The following is a 17192-nucleotide window of genomic DNA, read 5'->3' on the forward strand; positions in this document are numbered from 1 at the left end:
TTTAATGCAGTCAAGGCTATATATACAACCTCTTGTTCAAATGTCAGAACAAAGTTTATTGTGGTTGTTTTAGAGGTGCATTGTTGTGCCAGAAGACTAAAATCTGATGAGCAAAATTCAATCTGTGAACCTTATTGAAGAATCCTCTGTCTCTTACACCACCCTTAAAAAGTCCTCTGTTGAAAGCAATTGCTCATGGGCCAATGGAACAATTCAAGGACCACAACTCTTAGTTGATTGAAACAGATTTCTACTTGCCTTACCTACAAACTTAAATTTGAGAATTCCCATTTTTGATTGTGGTGGCTGGAACATTTGCAATCCTTTCTGTTCACTTTGAAATTGGTAACTTTATCAGCTCCACATATGCCAAATACCAATCTGCTGCATCTGGCTGTTAAGCTGTTTAATCTCTCTGGGGGGATGTTGGTTCAAATCCATGACGAACTATCATATAAAAATATGTCCATGCCCAGATGTCTTTTAACTTCTGTAGCTTTCGAAGCTGGGACATATACCCTAGTTACTCAGCGTTTCAGCAAACACCTCAAGCTTGCCTAGTTCATTTTTCTCTTTCTTTTTGCGGATTGAAACTTCCACAGGTAAAGTGGAGATTGTAATAAAATATGGCCTGAAAATGCGATGCTTTCTCTGTCCCCACTGAGTTCATAAGACAATTTATATGTAACTATCTGGGGGATGCCTGAAAGCACAGCCATATGTGGCCCATAGGACTGTCTTTAGAGTCCGAAAAAGTTATCTCTGTGAAGATTGGGGGGGGGGGAGAACTCTAGTGATATTTTGAGAGTTGTTTGAAGAGATTGGGAGATGAAAGAGAGACTGGGAACACTGCAGAGTAACTATGGAAATATAAACTATTACCCAGGATTTTCCAGGATTTCAAAATGTGCAGGGCACTGTATGGATACAAGAGGCTGCCTGCTGCCAACATTCATTTTCCACTTCCAATGAAAATGGGCATGGGGGGGCAGAAGTTGTTTGCTCGCTTTTGGTGGTAATGTAAGCATTAACTTATACCTTATAATAGCTCCTAAATAGTGATGGAGACCATAGGAGCCAACTTCTAAGGGCTGAAGGGACCCCCAATAAAATATTTGAGGGGGCCGACCCCAAGTTGATTGGCATTGCAATTAAAATGGTGTGTGTGCCTGCCGTGTCTTGTGGGGTGGGGCTTACTTGTCCCCCTTAATATTTTATTCAAGTTGGTACCACAGACAGAGACTGAGATCTACAAATGATCCCAGCCCAGGGCTGTCATTGCCAGACAAGTCTGAGTATTCGCCTACCTGTGGACCACTCATTTAGTTTATTCCATATCTCTCTCTCTCTCTCTCTCTCTCTCTCCCTCCCTCCCTCCCTCCCTCCCTCTTTCTCTCTCTCCTCTACCTTGAACTATAAACCCTTAATAATTCACCTTGCTTCTTCCCCTCTTCCCCCCCTTCAATAAATTCTTCTTCTTTCCTCCTCTTAGTTTTAAGTCACCCGCTGTTTATTTCATTGCTTCCTTTCAGGAAATATGAATGGCTGAAATTTTAGTGATCTTCTGCTATTTTTGTGCTCTCTCATTTTTTTGAGATATGTTTTATCTCAAACAACTGCTGTTGGCATATAGTTTTTGCTGTTTTATTGGTTTTTAAAAAACAACAGCAGCAGCAACAACAAAGTTTAGTATGCTTTAAAAAAAAAGATCAGAAAAGAGCAACCAAAATGATCAGGGGGATAGAGTTACTCTGTGAGGGGAGGTTGTCATGTTTGGGGCTTTCTAGTTTACAGAAAATGTAAGAGATGACATGATGGAAGTTTATAAAATTCTGTACACATTGGCGGACCTCCATTTTTTGGACCCGTGAAGCATGAACTGTTATGGGAACTCCTTCGCAACCAGGAACCAAGTCTGGATAACCACTGTCATCTTCTCCAATGGGGTTGTTTACAACTGTCTTCACAACATCTGTGCTACTGTCTCTCAAACTTCGGGATTGTTGAGAAATATACAATAATAATAATAATAAATTTGATCCGTACAACTCAAATTAGGTCTACTGAACCCATTGATGATGATGATGATGATGATGATGATGCAATGTGGACTAAAGTCAATTCTGGGGCCCCTCCTGGATTAGGGGCCCTGAAGCTTAAGCTTCATTAGTTTCACAGTAGATACGCCTCTGTCTGAATGGTATGGAGAAAGTGGATAGAGAAAACCTTCTGCTCCTCTCTTACAACACTCAAAGACTTCCAATGAAGCTGAATGTTGGAGAAAAACAGGTACTTTTTTGATCACTATATAATTAAATTGTGGAATTCACCCCACATGTAGTGATGGTTGCCTACTTGGATAGCTTTGAAAGAGGATTAGACAAATTCATGTGAGATATCAGTGACTGATAATCCTGGTGGCTTTCTTCCACTGTCAGAGGGAATATGTTTCCAAATTCCATTTGCTACAAAGCACAGAAGGGGGAGTGCTTACCTATGGTAAGTGACTGGCCAGTCTTGCATGCTTCCTATGGTAGGTAACTGGCCAATGTGAGAGCAAGATGCTAGACTAGTTGGGCCACTGGCTTTTCTTAACAATCTTATGTATCAAAGCTCACCAGACATGAATTTGTATCCCTTAAGCCAGGCATGCCAAACCTGCGGCCCTCCAGATGTTTTGGCCTACAACTCCCCTGATCCCTAGCTAACAGGACCAGTGGTCAGGGATGATGGGAATTGTAGTCCAAAACATCTGGCCGAAGTTTGGGGATGCCTGCTCTAAGAGCTGGAATTACTGTTAAACTGGTTTAAGTTAGTGGTGCAGGTGTGTGTTATATTTTAGCCAGAGAGAGCATAGTAAAAACAAAAAACAAAAAAAACACCAAACCACTCATTGTGTTCGTGGAAAATGCCAATTTCTTTGTCTTTTGACAACAAGGTTCCTACTGTTTGCATTAATCACATTCAATGCTTTATAATTAAATATGCAGTGCTAATTCAAATAATTAAAATTAAATACAGCAAATCATTCTCAAACAATGTAAGGGAAAGCAGAAGTGGAAAAGCTGTGCTCCGAGGTCTTTTAATAAGTTTAGATTTGTTTTAATATAAAAAGGCATAATAACAGGGTTTCTAGGTATTTCTTTCATTATTTAAAGATTCTTTTCATAAAATGAACATGCTGGCACCCTTGTTCTGTTTTCACAGTGTGTTCATAATTACAATTTTTTAAAAAATAAAACTCAACAGAGCAAACTTATAATAAGGTAAAATTACATCTATGAAATAATATAATTTTCCTAACAGCTAACTATTTTTCCATCAGCGATAAAATTCAATAGTCACCTGTTTCCATAAGAGAATTGTAGGTGTTTTGAACAGGAAAATGTCATGGTGGTTTGTAACCTTTTCCTAAAACCACAAAAAACCTATAATGTATGAAAATTAGCTCACCACCCATGGGATTCAGGCTGCAAGCCTATAGACTCTTAGCTGGGAAGCTGGGAAAAATCCCATTTAACTCGTGAGCTATATTTACAGACAGTGTGCTCTGGCTTCCATCACAGTGTTCCATTGCCCCCAAAGCAGTTTAGTCATGCTGGCCACATGACCTGGAAAGTTGTCTGTGGACCAACACCGGCTCCCTCAGCCTGAAGTGAGTTGAGCGCCACATCCCATAGTCACCTTAGACTGGACTTAACAGTCCAGCAGTCCTTTACCTTCACCTTTACCTTTTACCCTCCAGATCTTGTTGAACAACAACAACTATCTAGCTCCATAACTAGCTGTTATGAAAATTAGCAGTTATGAAAAGAATTTTTAAGTAATGAAAGAAATACCTGGTCCATTGGTCATACTAGCTGGGGCTGATGGGAAGCAATGTCTGGTGGGCCACAAGCTTTAAAAGGATGGAGTTTTTAGGAATAATATATGGAGTGTTGAAGGCTGGAAATCTGTGCACACTTTAGTGAGAGTACTCTCTATTAAATATAGATAGTTTTGCTCCTGAAAAGATGGGTGTACAACTGCACTGCAAAATACTTGCTAAAACTAATAAAACTAGAAACAAGTATTGTGCTGCGAAATCGTATTTTAACTGGATTTTCAGATATATATTATTGTATGTCAGTCTCTTTTCCAGGTTTAAATTTTACATATATAAGAGCTGACTAAGAGTAAATACATCCCATTATGGGATGAGATTGAGATGTCCATAGGTTGGGGAAAAGGGTCACTCACCTTCAGGGTACTGTCTCCATGTTAACCATTTTAACTTTGGGTTTTGTTTTGTTTTCTTGGTCTACAAGCATGGAAGCTGTTCTTATTTATTTACTTAATATATCCACATGATGCACAATACAGTCTATAAGCAGTTTACAGAATAGCAAACACTATATACATACAGATATGAAAGAAACTGAGGAACTGCAATGTAAGGCAATGCAATGCCATATTAAACAAAACTACAATACAATAGAACAAGTAAATAATATCCCAACAAACAAAAGCAAGGCACATTTTGAAACACCTATACATAAGAACATAGAAATGGCCAATGACCCATCAAATCCAGTGTCCTGTCCTCACAGTGACCAACCAAATGCCTGTGGCAACTCAGGGAGCAGAATACGAGCACAAGTCCACTATCTTCCCTCCGGCGGTTTCCAGCAACCGGTATTTGGAAGCATTGCTGCCTCCAACTGTAAAAGTAGAGCATAGCCAACACGCCTACCGGTAGTAGCCATTGATAACCCTCTCCTTCATGAATTTGTCTAATTCTCTTTTAAAGGCATCCAAATTGGTCGCCATCACCACTTCCTGGCGGGGGGTGAGGCAAGTTCCATAGTTTGACCACGCTCTGCATGAAGAATTGATTTCTTTAATTAATCTTTATTGGTTTAAAATCAACGCTTACATACACAACAAAAGCTTGAAAAAAGAAAAAAAGATACAAAAGAAGCACAATACATCTCTTACAAACAACAACAACAAAATAAACCCATAGAACGATACATCGCAAATTCACAAAAATGTTCTATCAACTTCCGACTTTCTTGATATGGGTTCTTTGTTTTCTTAATTACTTGCCCCTATTTTTCAATAAGCTTTATCCTTATTAAATCTTGTTTGACTTCATTATACCTTAATCAGTTCTGAGAGTTATTCGAAGCATTCTAAAGTTTTATATGGGGACACTGTTATTTTAAATATTGTCTATAGATTCCCCATTCCCTTTTGAACTTTTGGGTTGAACGATCTCTGATCTTTTCCGTCATATATGCTAGTTCCATGTATTCCAGCATTTTTATTTGCCTGTTATGTACTGAGCTGAATCCTAGAACAATAGGATTCAGAATCAGCGGGAGCTACCCAATCCAACTCCAGGTGGAAGTGAATCCGCAACCTGATTGGCCTGCTGGAGCAGCCAATCAGGCGGCTGGCAGAAGTGAATCTGCTACCTGATTGGCCTGTAGGAGCAGCCAATCAGGCTGCAGGCAAAAGTCAATCCACAATATAATTGGCCCACAGGTGTAGCCCTGAAGTAGCCAATCACGCAAGGCCCATTGTGTAAATAATGTATATAAGCAGATGGTTTTGGGAAAAGAGCCATTCGTCTTCTCTTCTCCTCCTTGATGACTATGAGCTGAATAAAGAGCATGAAATTCACTCTTGACTCCGAGTATATTTCACTGGCGACGAAGGTGGGATCCTGCTGAGCTGACCGCCACCACGCACTGCACCGCAGCACCGCCACCTGCTGCACCGCTGCATCGCACCGTGCATCCAGGCTTCAGCTCCAGGACCCAAGGAACCCAGAATGGCAACCGACAGCAGCTTCTCGCCATTCAAACCAGCATCAGGAGACTGGGAAGGGTACGCCGCCCGTTTCAACTTCCTCCTGCAAGCGAAAGAAGTCACCAACGATGCCATGAAGAGGGCGACATTCTTCAGCGTCTGTGGAGAGGAGACGTTTGAAATCGCCCGGGCTCTCCTTGCACCTAGAGATGTCGCTACCGTCTCTTACAAAACAATAATGGAACGGCTGAAGGAGCACTTCTCACCACAGCCCTCGGTGGTAGCTTGCCGAAATGCCTTCTACGCAAAACGGCAAGCCCCGGGGGAAACCATAACTGGGTTTGTGACCTCCCTCCGCCAAGCCGCCCGGTTATGCAACTTCTCAGAATTGGAGAACATGCTTCGTGACCGCCTCGTCGGTGGCCTGAGGGACGAGATGTTGCAACGACGCCTCTACGCCAAAAAAGACCTCACGTTCCAGATTGCTCTGGAGGAAGCCCTGGCAACCGAAGCCGCCGAGAGGTCAACGCAAGAGGCACGACCGGCCCCGCCATCCCAGGCGAGGGTCTACCACGAAGACCTCACCGACGAATCCGAATCTGACAGTGAGGAAGTACACCGAGTACAGCGGCGCACTCAAGCAGCACACACACCACAGCAGCCTCGACGAGAAGGAGGGAACTGTGCAAGCTGCGGGGAGAACCACGAGAGGAGGACCTGTCGTTTCCGCAACGCAGAGTGCAGGCAGTGCAGAAAATTGGGACACATTGCCCGGGTGTGTCGGGCTCGACTCACCCGTCGACAAGCATCAGATGACCGACCCAGGAGCCCCAGGTCACACGGCACCATGCACCAAGGCAACTCGACGGAGATCACGGACTACCAGGTATTCCAGTTGCCCCATCCCAGCACAGAGAAAATTTATATAGAGGTACAGATAGAGGGAGCCCCATGCCGCATGGAGCTGGACACGGGTTCAACTCTATCCATAATCTCGGCCCGAACATTAAGGGAACTGTGCCCTAATGGGGGTCCCAAACTAAGGCCGGCCCCATTCACCCTCCGGGACTTCCAGAAACGTAAGGTCCCTACTATGGGGGTGGGGACCTTCAGGGTGCAATATCGAGGGCGAAAGCAACTATTGGACTTGCTGGTAGTTAAGGGCCCCTACGTTAGCTTACTGGGACTGGCATGGTTTGGACCTCTGGGGCTAGCCGTTACCGGGGTGAACCGCACTAGCTTACAAGTGGACGTGGACGCCATATGCAAAGAGTTTCCAGGGGTTTTCGATGGGGCATTGGGACGATATACAGGACCCCCCATTGCCCTACAGCTAGACCCCGCTGTACGACCCATCAGGCACAAGGCCCGCCGGGTCCCGTTTGCCCTGAAACCCCGCATAGACGAGGAATTGGACCGGCTCGTGGAGCAAGGAGTGCTGGAGCCGGTGCCCAACGCCCCCTGGGAAACTCCAATTGTCACACCCGTCAAGCCTAACGGTTCGGTCCGCATCTGTGCAGACTACAAATGCACCATAAACAAGGCTCTCACGGCCCATGCATACCCAGTGCCAGTGGTCAGCCATGTCCTCGCCACCCTGGCTGGGTCAAAAATCTTTGGCAAACTGGACTTGGCCCAAGCGTATCAACAGTTGCCTGTGGACGAAGCCACAGCAGAGGCTCAGACGATTGTGACGCACAGAGGGGCATTCAGAGTAAAGCGGCTGCAATTTGGCGTTAGCGTGGCACCAGGCATATTCCAGAATCTAATGGACTCTCTCCTTAAAGGGATTCCTGGTGTCACCCCCTTCTTCGATGATGTACTGATCGCCGGGCCCACACCAGAGGAATTTGAGGACCGCCTCCGCTCCGTCCTGCACCGTTTCCAGACGGCGGGCCTCAAGGGGAAGCGGGAAAAGTGTTTACTGGGAGTGCCGCAGGTGGACTTTCTGGGATTTAAGGTGGACGCAGAAGGGGTCCATCCAACCGGTGACAAGGTACGGGCCATTTGTGAGGCCCCAGCGCCCAAGAGCAAGCCCGAACTTCAGTCATTCTTGGGACTATTGAACTTTTACCATGCCTTCCTTCCCCATAAGGCAGCGGTAGCGGAGCCCCTACACAGACTCCTAGATAAAAGGGCCCCTTGGGTGTGGGGCCAGCGACAAAGGGCCGCATTCCAGGCAGTCAAGGACTTGCTCGTCTCGAACTCGGTCTTAGCACACTTCGACGAGAGGCTGCCAGTGGTGCTGGCATGCGACGCCTCTCCCTATGGCATCGGCGCTGTCCTGGGACACCAACTCCCGGATGGAAGAGAGGTGCCGGTGGCATACTTCTCCCAGACGCTTGCTGCAGCCGAACGAAACTACTCACAGATTGACAAGGAGGGTCTGGCAATCGTGAAGGGCGTAAAAAAATTCCATGATTTCTTGTACGGGCGGCCCTTTTCCATAGTGACTGACCACAAGCCGTTCCTTGGCCTGTTTGCCCCTGAGAAGCAGACCCCCCAAGTGTTGTCTCCACGTGTCCTCAGGTGGTCAATTTTCCTTGCCGGCTACCAGTATGCACTAATCCACCGCCCTGGGAAGGCGATGGGCCACGCAGACGCCCTCAGCAGGCTACCACTACCAGAAACAGGCCCCGACCCAGCGCCTGCGCAAGAGGTTATGACCCTGGAGCTGCTTCCCGACCGACCCATTCAGGCACAAGAAGTTGCGCACCATTCCACAAAAGATAGGGTCATCTCCCGGGTCCTGGACTGGGTGTGGCGAGGATGGCCCAGCAGCAGCCCCGGGCCAGAATTCGCTGGCTACACAAACCGCAAACATGAACTGTCGGCCCACAAGGGGTGCCTGTTATGGGGAAGCAGGGTTGTTGTTCCCCAGCCCCTCCGCAAAAGGGTCCTCACAGCCCTACACGAGACACACCCAGGGGTAGTGAGGATGAAGGCCCTTGCCAGGAGTTATGTGTGGTGGCCGGGGATTGACAGAGAGATAGAGGCCTGGGTCCAACACTGCCAGACCTGCCAAGAATCCCGCCCGGATCCCCCAAGGGCCCCAGTCCAGCCCTGGGAGTCCGCCCGACATCCATGGTCACGCTTGCACGTGGACTTCGCTGGCCCCTTCCAGGGAAAAACATTCTTCATAGTGGTGGATTCCTACACCAAATGGCTGGAGGTCGCACTGGTACCATCCACTTCTACGGCGGCAGCCATCCGGGTACTACGTAAGCTGTTTGCGACCCACGGGCTCCCTGACACCCTCGTCTCGGACAATGGAACCGCATTCACGTCAGAGGAGTTCCAGACCTTCACAGCGCAGAACGCCATCCGCCACATCCGCTCAGCACCATTCCACCCTGCCACCAATGGCCAAGCAGAGCGCATGGTGCGGACCACCAAGGACAGCCTCCGCCGCATGACACAAGGGGACTGGGAATACCGCCTTGCCGCATTTCTTCTAGCACAGCACAGCACCCCAAGCACAACGACGGGCCGGAGCCCAGCTGAATTACTAATGGGCCGGCGCCTTGCAACTAGACTGGACCGACTTCACCCCGACAGAGCTCAGGATGAGGTAGTGGTGGGGAAAGGCAGGAACCCCCGGACATTTGTGGCCCAGGACCCAGTGTATGCAAAGAATTTTGGGGCAGGCCCAGCATGGGTACCCGCCACAGTCACCAAGGTGACCGGTCCCGTGTCGTACGAGGTACTAACGGAAGGGGGGCAATGTTGGCGCCGCCACTGCGACCAGATACGGCGACGATTCCCAGGAGGAACCCGGGAGGAGAGCGGGACAGAGGGGTCCCAAGGGGACAGCAGGGCAGTGAGGCCTGTAGAGCGAGAGGGGTGGGCAGAGGAAGCAGAAGCAGTAGGCACAGAGGGGCGCCCCGAGGCTGGAAGGACACCGGAACCAGAGCTACAACCTAGTGGTTCAGTGGCGCCAGACCAGACAGCCCCGGCACAGCCAGCAGCCTCGGAACACGAGCCAGAACCAGAACCCCTGACCAAGGAACACCCCAGGCCACAACGCACACGGAGGCGGCCAGCAGACCTTGGGGACTACGAATGCAACTTCCCGGGCAGGACTGGAACTTAGAGGGGAGGGGTGTTATGTACTGAGCTGAATCCTAGAACAATAGGATTCAGAATCAGCGGGAGCTACCCAATCCAACTCCAGGTGGAAGTGAATCCGCAACCTGATTGGCCTGCTGGAGCAGCCAATCAGGCGGCTGGCAGAAGTGAATCTGCTACCTGATTGGCCTGTAGGAGCAGCTAATCAGGCTGCAGGCAAAAGTCAATCCACAATATAATTGGCCCACAGGTGTAGCCCTGAAGTAGCCAATCACGCAAGGCCCATTGTGTAAATAATGTATATAAGCAGATGGTTTTGGGAAAAGAGCCATTCGTCTTCTCTTCTCCTCCTTGATGACTATGAGCTGAATAAAGAGCATGAAATTCACTCTTGACTCCGAGTATATTTCATTGCCAAACCTCTTTTGATGGAGTTTTATCGCCTTTCCATCCCCTGAATTAATTTCTTTTATCTGTCCTAAAACTTCCAACATTCAGCTTCCCTGGATTTCCACGAGTTCCAGAGAAGGAGAAAAACTTTTCTCTAATCACTTTCTTTATACCATGCATATTTTGTAAAACATCATGTCGCCTCTAACTAGCCTTTTCCCTAAACTAAAAAGTCCCAGACCTTTCCTCATAGAGGAGTTTTTCATCCCCTTGATCCTTTTGGTAGCCTTTTCTGAACCGTATTCAACTCTACAGTATCCTTTTGAGGTGATGCGACTAGACCTGTTCACAGTACTCCAAATGTGGTCCCACCATAGATTTGTATGACAAAATAATGCTATTGACAGTTTTGTTTTCAAATCCTTTCCTAGTGATCCATAGCATGGAACTGGCATTCTTCACAGCTGCCCCACACTGGCGAGCCCTTCCTTCTCCAGCCTCCCTCTTACCAAGGTGCATACTGACTCACAAAATGTCACACACCACACTCTGATTTACATCTACACAAATCATACAGTATCAACTACTCACTCGCTATCACTCATCACATTCCACACACTCACAACCGCCAATACTTGCAAATGCACCACCCACTCAATCACTCCAACACCTCCCACACTCAAGTCACCAACTGCTCTCGGCAGTCACTCCTTCCACTGAACAAAAACCTCCTTAGAAAAAAAATGAAACCATTCGCTGACAGAATTGTATTGGCAGCCTTCGAGGAATCGGCTTCCTCCCCGCATGGGAGTGGATAAGAGATCAAACGAAAGGAATGCCTTACCAGTTAGAATCTTTAATAATCACAGCGAGAGAACAAGGAACACATCTCCTTGTTGTTGTTGTTTAGTCGTTTAGTCGTGTCCGACTCTTCGTGACCCCATGGACCATAGCACGCCAGGCACTCCTGTCTTGCACTGCCTCCCGCAGTTTGGTCAAACTCATGTTCGTAGCTTCGAGAACACTGTCCAACCACCTTGTCCTCTGACGTCCCCTTCTCCTAGTGCCCTCAATCTTTCCCAACATCAGGGTCTTTTCCAAGGATTCTTCTCTTCTCATGAGGTGGCCAAAGTATTGGAGCCTCAGCTTCACGATCTGTCCTTCCAGGGAGCACTCAGGGCTGATTTCCTTAAGAATGGATAGGTTTGATCTTCTTGCAGTCCATGGGACTCTCAAGAGTCTCCTCCAGCACCATAATTCAAAAGCATCAATTCTTCGGCGATCAGCCTTCTTTATGGTCCAGCTCTCACTTCCATACATCACTACTGGGAAAACCATAGCTTTAACTATACGGACCTTTCCGTATAGTTAAAGCTATAGTTATAGTTTCCGTATGTGTTGTTTAACACATCTCCTAGAAATAATAATAATAATAATAATAATAATAATAATAATAATAATAATAATAATAATGTGATAATAATTCCACAGCCACTCTGGGTGGCTTCCAACAAAACATTAACATACACTAATTCGTGAAATATTAAAAGCTTCCCTAAACAGGGCTGCCTTCAGATGTCCTCTAAAAGTCTGGTAGTTGTTTTTCTTTTTGACATCTGGTGGGAGGGCGTTCCACAGGGCGGGTGCCACTACCGAGAAGGCCCTCTGCCTGGTTCCCTGTAGCTTTGCTTCTCGCAGTGAGGGAACCGCCAGAAGGCCCTCGGCACTGGACCTCAGTGTCCGGGCAGAGCGATGGAGGTGGAGACACTCCTTCAGGTATACTAGATCGAGGCCGTTTAGGGCTTTAAAGGTCAGCACCAACACTTTGAATTGTGCTTGGAAACATACTGGGAGCCAATGCAGGTCTTTCAAGACCGGTGTTATATGGTCTTGGTGACTGCTCCCAGTCACCAGCCTAGCTGCCGCATTCTGGATTAATTGTAGTTTCCGGGTCACCTTCAATGGTAGCCCCACATAGAGCACATTGCAGTAGTCCAAGCGGGAGATAACTAGAGCATGCACCACTCTGGCGAGACAGTCTGCGGGCAGGTAAGGTCTCAGCCTGCGTACTAGATGGAGCTGATAAATAGCTGCCCTGGATACAGAATTAACCTTTGCCTCCATGGACAGCTGTGAGTCCAAAATGACTCCCAGGCTGCGCACCTGGTCCTTCAGGGGCACGGTTACCCCATTCAGGACCAGGGAGTCCCCCACACCTGCCCGCCTCCTGTCCCCCACAAACAGTACTTCTGTCTTGTCAGGATTCAACCTCAATCTGTTAGCCGCCATCCAACCTCCAACCGCCTCCAGACACTCACACAGGACCTTCACCGCCTTCATTGGTTCTGATTTGAAAGAGAGGTAGAGCTGGGTATCATCCGCATACTGATGAACACCCAGCCCCAACCCCCTGATGATCTCTCCCAGCGGCTGCATATAGATGTTAAAAAGCATGGGGGAGAGGACAGAACACTAAGGCACCCCACAAGTGAGAACCCAGGGGTCTGAACACTCATCCCCCACCACCACTTTCTGAACACGGCCCAGGAGGAAGGAGCGGAACCACTGTATGACAGTGCCCCCAGCTCCCAACCCCTCTAGATGGCCCAAAAGGATGTTATGGTTGATGGTATCAAAAGCCGCTGAGAGATCCAGCAGAACTAGGAAACAGCTCTCACCTTTGTCCCTAGCCCGCCGGAGATCATCAACCAGTGCGACCAAGGCAGTTTCAGTCCCATGATGAGGCCTGAATCCCGACTGGAAGAGATCCAAATGGCCCGCTTCTTCCAGGCATGCCTGGAGTTGTTCAGCAACCACTCGCTCAATCACCTTGCCCAAGAATGGAAGATTTGAGACTGGGCGATAGTTGGCCATATTGGCCGCATCTAAAGATGGTTTTTTAAGAAGTGGTTTAATAACCGCCTCTTTCAGCAGGTGTGGGAAGGCTCCCTCACAGAGAGAAGCATTCACCACCCCGCAAAGTCCATTGCCCAGCCCTTCCCGGCTAGCTTTTATAAGCCAGGATGGGCAAGGGTCAAGGAGACAGGTGGTTGGTTTCACTCGTCCAAGCAGTCTGTCCACATCCTCGGAGGTAACTGATTGAAATTGATCTCACGCAACTTGACTAGACAGGACTCTAGCACTCTCCCGCCCCAGCCCTGCTCCCACAGTGGAGTCTACCTCTTCCCAAATCTGAGCGATTTTATCTGCAAAAAACTTTGCAAAATCATTTCAGGAGATCATGTGGCCCATGCTGGGCCCCGATGGGGGTGCTTCAATTAAGGGACACTCCCCCCTCCATCCCTATTAATCTGCGTCACTCCTGCATCTTGTAATCTGAGTTTGTACCCTCTGCACTTCTGTTCTGACACTTTCTAAGCTCTTCATGACTTTGGATAAGGGGGGGGGGCACGGATGCTAGCCAGATATTTCTAGTATTTCTTCTGCTAGCTGTTCCACATCCAGTATTTCCCAGCTTCTGCCTTCTGAACTATGCCCCTCTGCAAACCACTGTTCCAAATCTATGCTGTCCTCCTGCTCCTGGGAAGATTCAGGATCAGGATCAGGGGGAGAGGGTGGCTCCCACCATTCCTCTTCAGTGCAGTGCTCCTCAGCACAGTCCCTGGCATGTATAAATAATGATACAAATTGCAGCCCCTCCAACGCACAGGTAGACTGTTTCTGACAGCTATCTGGCTCTCATCCAGATTATAGAGATGAGCTGAAAATCCCCTTCTGCTTTTAGGAGACCCTGAGCACATGGACAATTTTTCAACTACTTTTAGGGGGCAAGAAAAGTTTGTGGAAGTGTTTTTGGGGGTCTCTGTGTATGTGTGTCTTCCATAGCTTACTTAATGTTATGAGATGGTGGGGATTTTTCCTCTTCTCTGCACTAAGAAGTGCTCCAGCCAGACAAAATGCACACTGTAGCCCCACTTTCCTGCACACATCTCTCTGTAGCCTTCCAGCTTTGTTTCTGACATGTATGGAAGGACTCAGGATTTCTGGGCAGTCCTAACTGAATTGCAAAGACGTGGGTTCTGCAGGGCAGCCCATCTTTCACTGCAAGGACAACAGATGATATGTGGACAGATGCTTAAAAGGATATTAAAAGGGACTTAAAATATACTGACATTTTTTGTATTTCGTTAAAGGGAACAGTCTTCCATATTTCACCATTTTGTGTTTTTCTCCTAGCATTGGTGTAAGCAAGAAAACAAATCTTTATATATAGTTGAATTCATGTTATATGTTTCATATAAAGAAGACTTCTTGAAATAATCACAGATCATGCATCAATTATATGGAATTTTAGAATCACTTCTCGGGAATTCAGTGCTCAAGTTCCCTTGAACTGTTTCTCTAGTACCCTGTTTCTCATATTTTAAGACATACCCATAAAATAAGCCATAGCAGGATTTTTAAGCATTCAAGGAATATAAGCCATACCCCGAAAATAAGACATAGTGATAGGCGCAGCAGCAATGCCGGCCGCAGCAGGAGGAGGAGGAAAAAAATAAGACATCCCTTGAAAATAAGCCATAGTGTGTTTTTTGAGGAAAAAAATAAATATAAGACATGTCTTATAATATGAGAAACACGGTAAGCATTATGATTTATTTATTTATTTATTCTGTTTTTTGGTTTCATGTTAGTTTTTTCTATTTGTAACTCAAAATCAAAGAGAATGAATACAGACCACTCTAGTTAACAGCAAACAGTTGCATTAATAGTCTCCCATTTCAACCACTTATTCTCCACAATTGTGTTTTTTTTTTTTTTGTATATTCTATATAGGCATTGCTTGCAGAATTAGGATTTCTAATCATCCCAAGTGAAGTGAGGCTTTTGGTTTAATAAAACAGGCACATTTGCTTTTATTATTTGGTCAGTTTGTTTGTAATGCAATAACTCCACTGAACATTAAAATACAATAATGGAATTCGGTATATGGGTTCAGGGCACAATTATATGTTTCAATACTGAATAGCTGTGTGAGTCACTTTTCTGCATTACATTAGCAAAGTGGAGGTGGAAACGCAAAAAAGTGACTTTTTGATCATCTATCCCTTGAACATGAAGATGTTGAATTAAAAGCTAACACACATAATCATGAACTAAGTTGCATTTTAAGTAAAACAACAACAACAACAAAATGCCATTTTGATCCTAGCACTTATTTTTCAAGAGAGCCAGGCATGAGTGCGTGTTACTTGTTCAATTGAAAATGCTAATCTTTTTCTTGGACTATGAGGGTTTCACTTCCTCCTTCCTAAAAAATTAAAATGGAGCTCAATGACTGATGCCCCATTACAATGTCCCCACCTCTACTCTGGCCACACTGAATGCCGAAACACCATACTGCCATATAAGAGTGTGACATGTTCTACCACCAGCAGCTGTCGAGGTGGCAGCATCCTTGTCCTTCTGTAACATTAGTCTGCATGTGAAAAAGAATGAAATGTAAGGATACTAGAGGAATTTGATCTTTCTGAGCTCCAGTATGAAATGACTAGATGCTGTCAGGCGGCTGCAAGCAACTCCCACAGTCAGTTGCCCAGGAACGTACAACGACAAGGAAAAGTTTCTTACCATCCTTTTTTTTTTATTCAGCATTTAGAGAGAAAGGCTTTGGAACATAGCGCCTTGGATAATGGTGTTGTCTCAAGTGAATCTCCACCCCTTTCGTCTCTCCCACTCCCTCATGCATCATCCCTAAGCACCCTCTGCCTTTGAGCTCTTTGCTCTCCTACTTTCAAGGCTCACTGGGTTCTGGGGAGAGGGGTGGTGGTCTGGAATGCTTTCTAAAAACACTGTGTCCATCAGCTGTCACTCCCATGGTGCTTTCTCTTCTTTCTCCTCCTCTCCCATTATTTCCCGACCTTTACCCTCATCTTCCTCTGAGCTGTGACCTCCCTCAAAAGCTCTGTTGTAATTCTGAACTGTCTTCCTCTTCTCAGGAAGGGTCAGGCTGGGGAGGCAGTCTCCACCAGACTCTGCCCAGTCCCTGGCAGATACACATGTCTAGGACTCATGTGATGATTGAAACAGAATTTGCCACTGGATTTCTCCCATTAACTGTGGATATGTTGGCATGCATATTGTTGTATTGCACCTAATATATAAGACAAAGCCTTATACATCTCCATAACAATGAACTAAATGTATAACATGTATACAATTCCTACAAAAATCAAAAATGCTATGATGTAAACAGTTTCATTATTCAAACATAATCCATTAATCTACTGCTGCTATTGACAGAGCCTGCCAACAGTGTTGAATTTACGCAAATAGCTTTTCTTGGCTCAAATTACTCCACTTCTAAATTGCTTGACTCAACAGGATGCCTGTCCATACTCCCATTTTGACTGACTGAATTGTGAGTCTACCTTGCCCAGCATTCGCTTCTTGTGCCTTCACCCAGATGCCAGAAATGAAACAAACAAGCACACATGCACATGATAAATCAGCAGCATACTTTAATTATGCTTTCTCAAGAAACTCACAGACCACCATATGAAAGTTCTCTTATTAAGGAGAACAGAATCTGTACAAGATCTAAGTAGGAATCCCCAAATTGCACCACAGCATCTCAGCAATCTCAGCGACTTCTAAAAAACAGCAGATAAACATCTAACTAAAAGCAAAAGTATGACTCTAAACTTACCATATAAGAAAAAGGTAAGTATGTAAGAGTAGAAGAGAGGGAGACATTTGTAAAACTGAAATTTATGTCTCTAGTTTAAGAAAACACCAGGTTCAGGATTGGCCTAGCTTATAATTGGAGGGAATGATGTTATCTGGAAATGAATTCCTTCCAGTTCTTCCTACCTCAAAATCAATTTTAAAGGTGCCTTGCACAAAATACTTATCTGGCTTATGAGAGGGTGACTCTCTTATGTCTGCAATTTTCAGACCACTTACCGTCAAAACAC

At 46.2% G+C, this 17192-nt stretch overlaps 1 protein-coding gene across 1 annotated transcript; it reads left to right on the forward strand.

Annotated features, from left to right (window-relative positions):
• The first annotated feature begins 5703 nt into the window (after positions 1–5703).
• On the forward strand, positions 5704–8211 carry LOC132592160 (uncharacterized). Its single transcript, XM_060274757.1, has 2 exons — positions 5704–6682; positions 7584–8211. Exons 1-2 carry the CDS (start codon positions 5819–5821, stop codon positions 7620–7622), a joined length of 903 nt encoding a protein of 300 aa, XP_060130740.1. The 5' UTR covers positions 5704–5818; the 3' UTR covers positions 7623–8211.
• Positions 8212–17192: the final 8981 nt, after the last annotated feature.

The sequence above is a fragment of the Zootoca vivipara genome, chromosome 1, assembly GCF_963506605.1.
Source record: "Zootoca vivipara chromosome 1, rZooViv1.1, whole genome shotgun sequence".
In the NCBI taxonomy this organism is placed as follows: domain Eukaryota; kingdom Metazoa; phylum Chordata; class Lepidosauria; order Squamata; family Lacertidae; genus Zootoca; species Zootoca vivipara.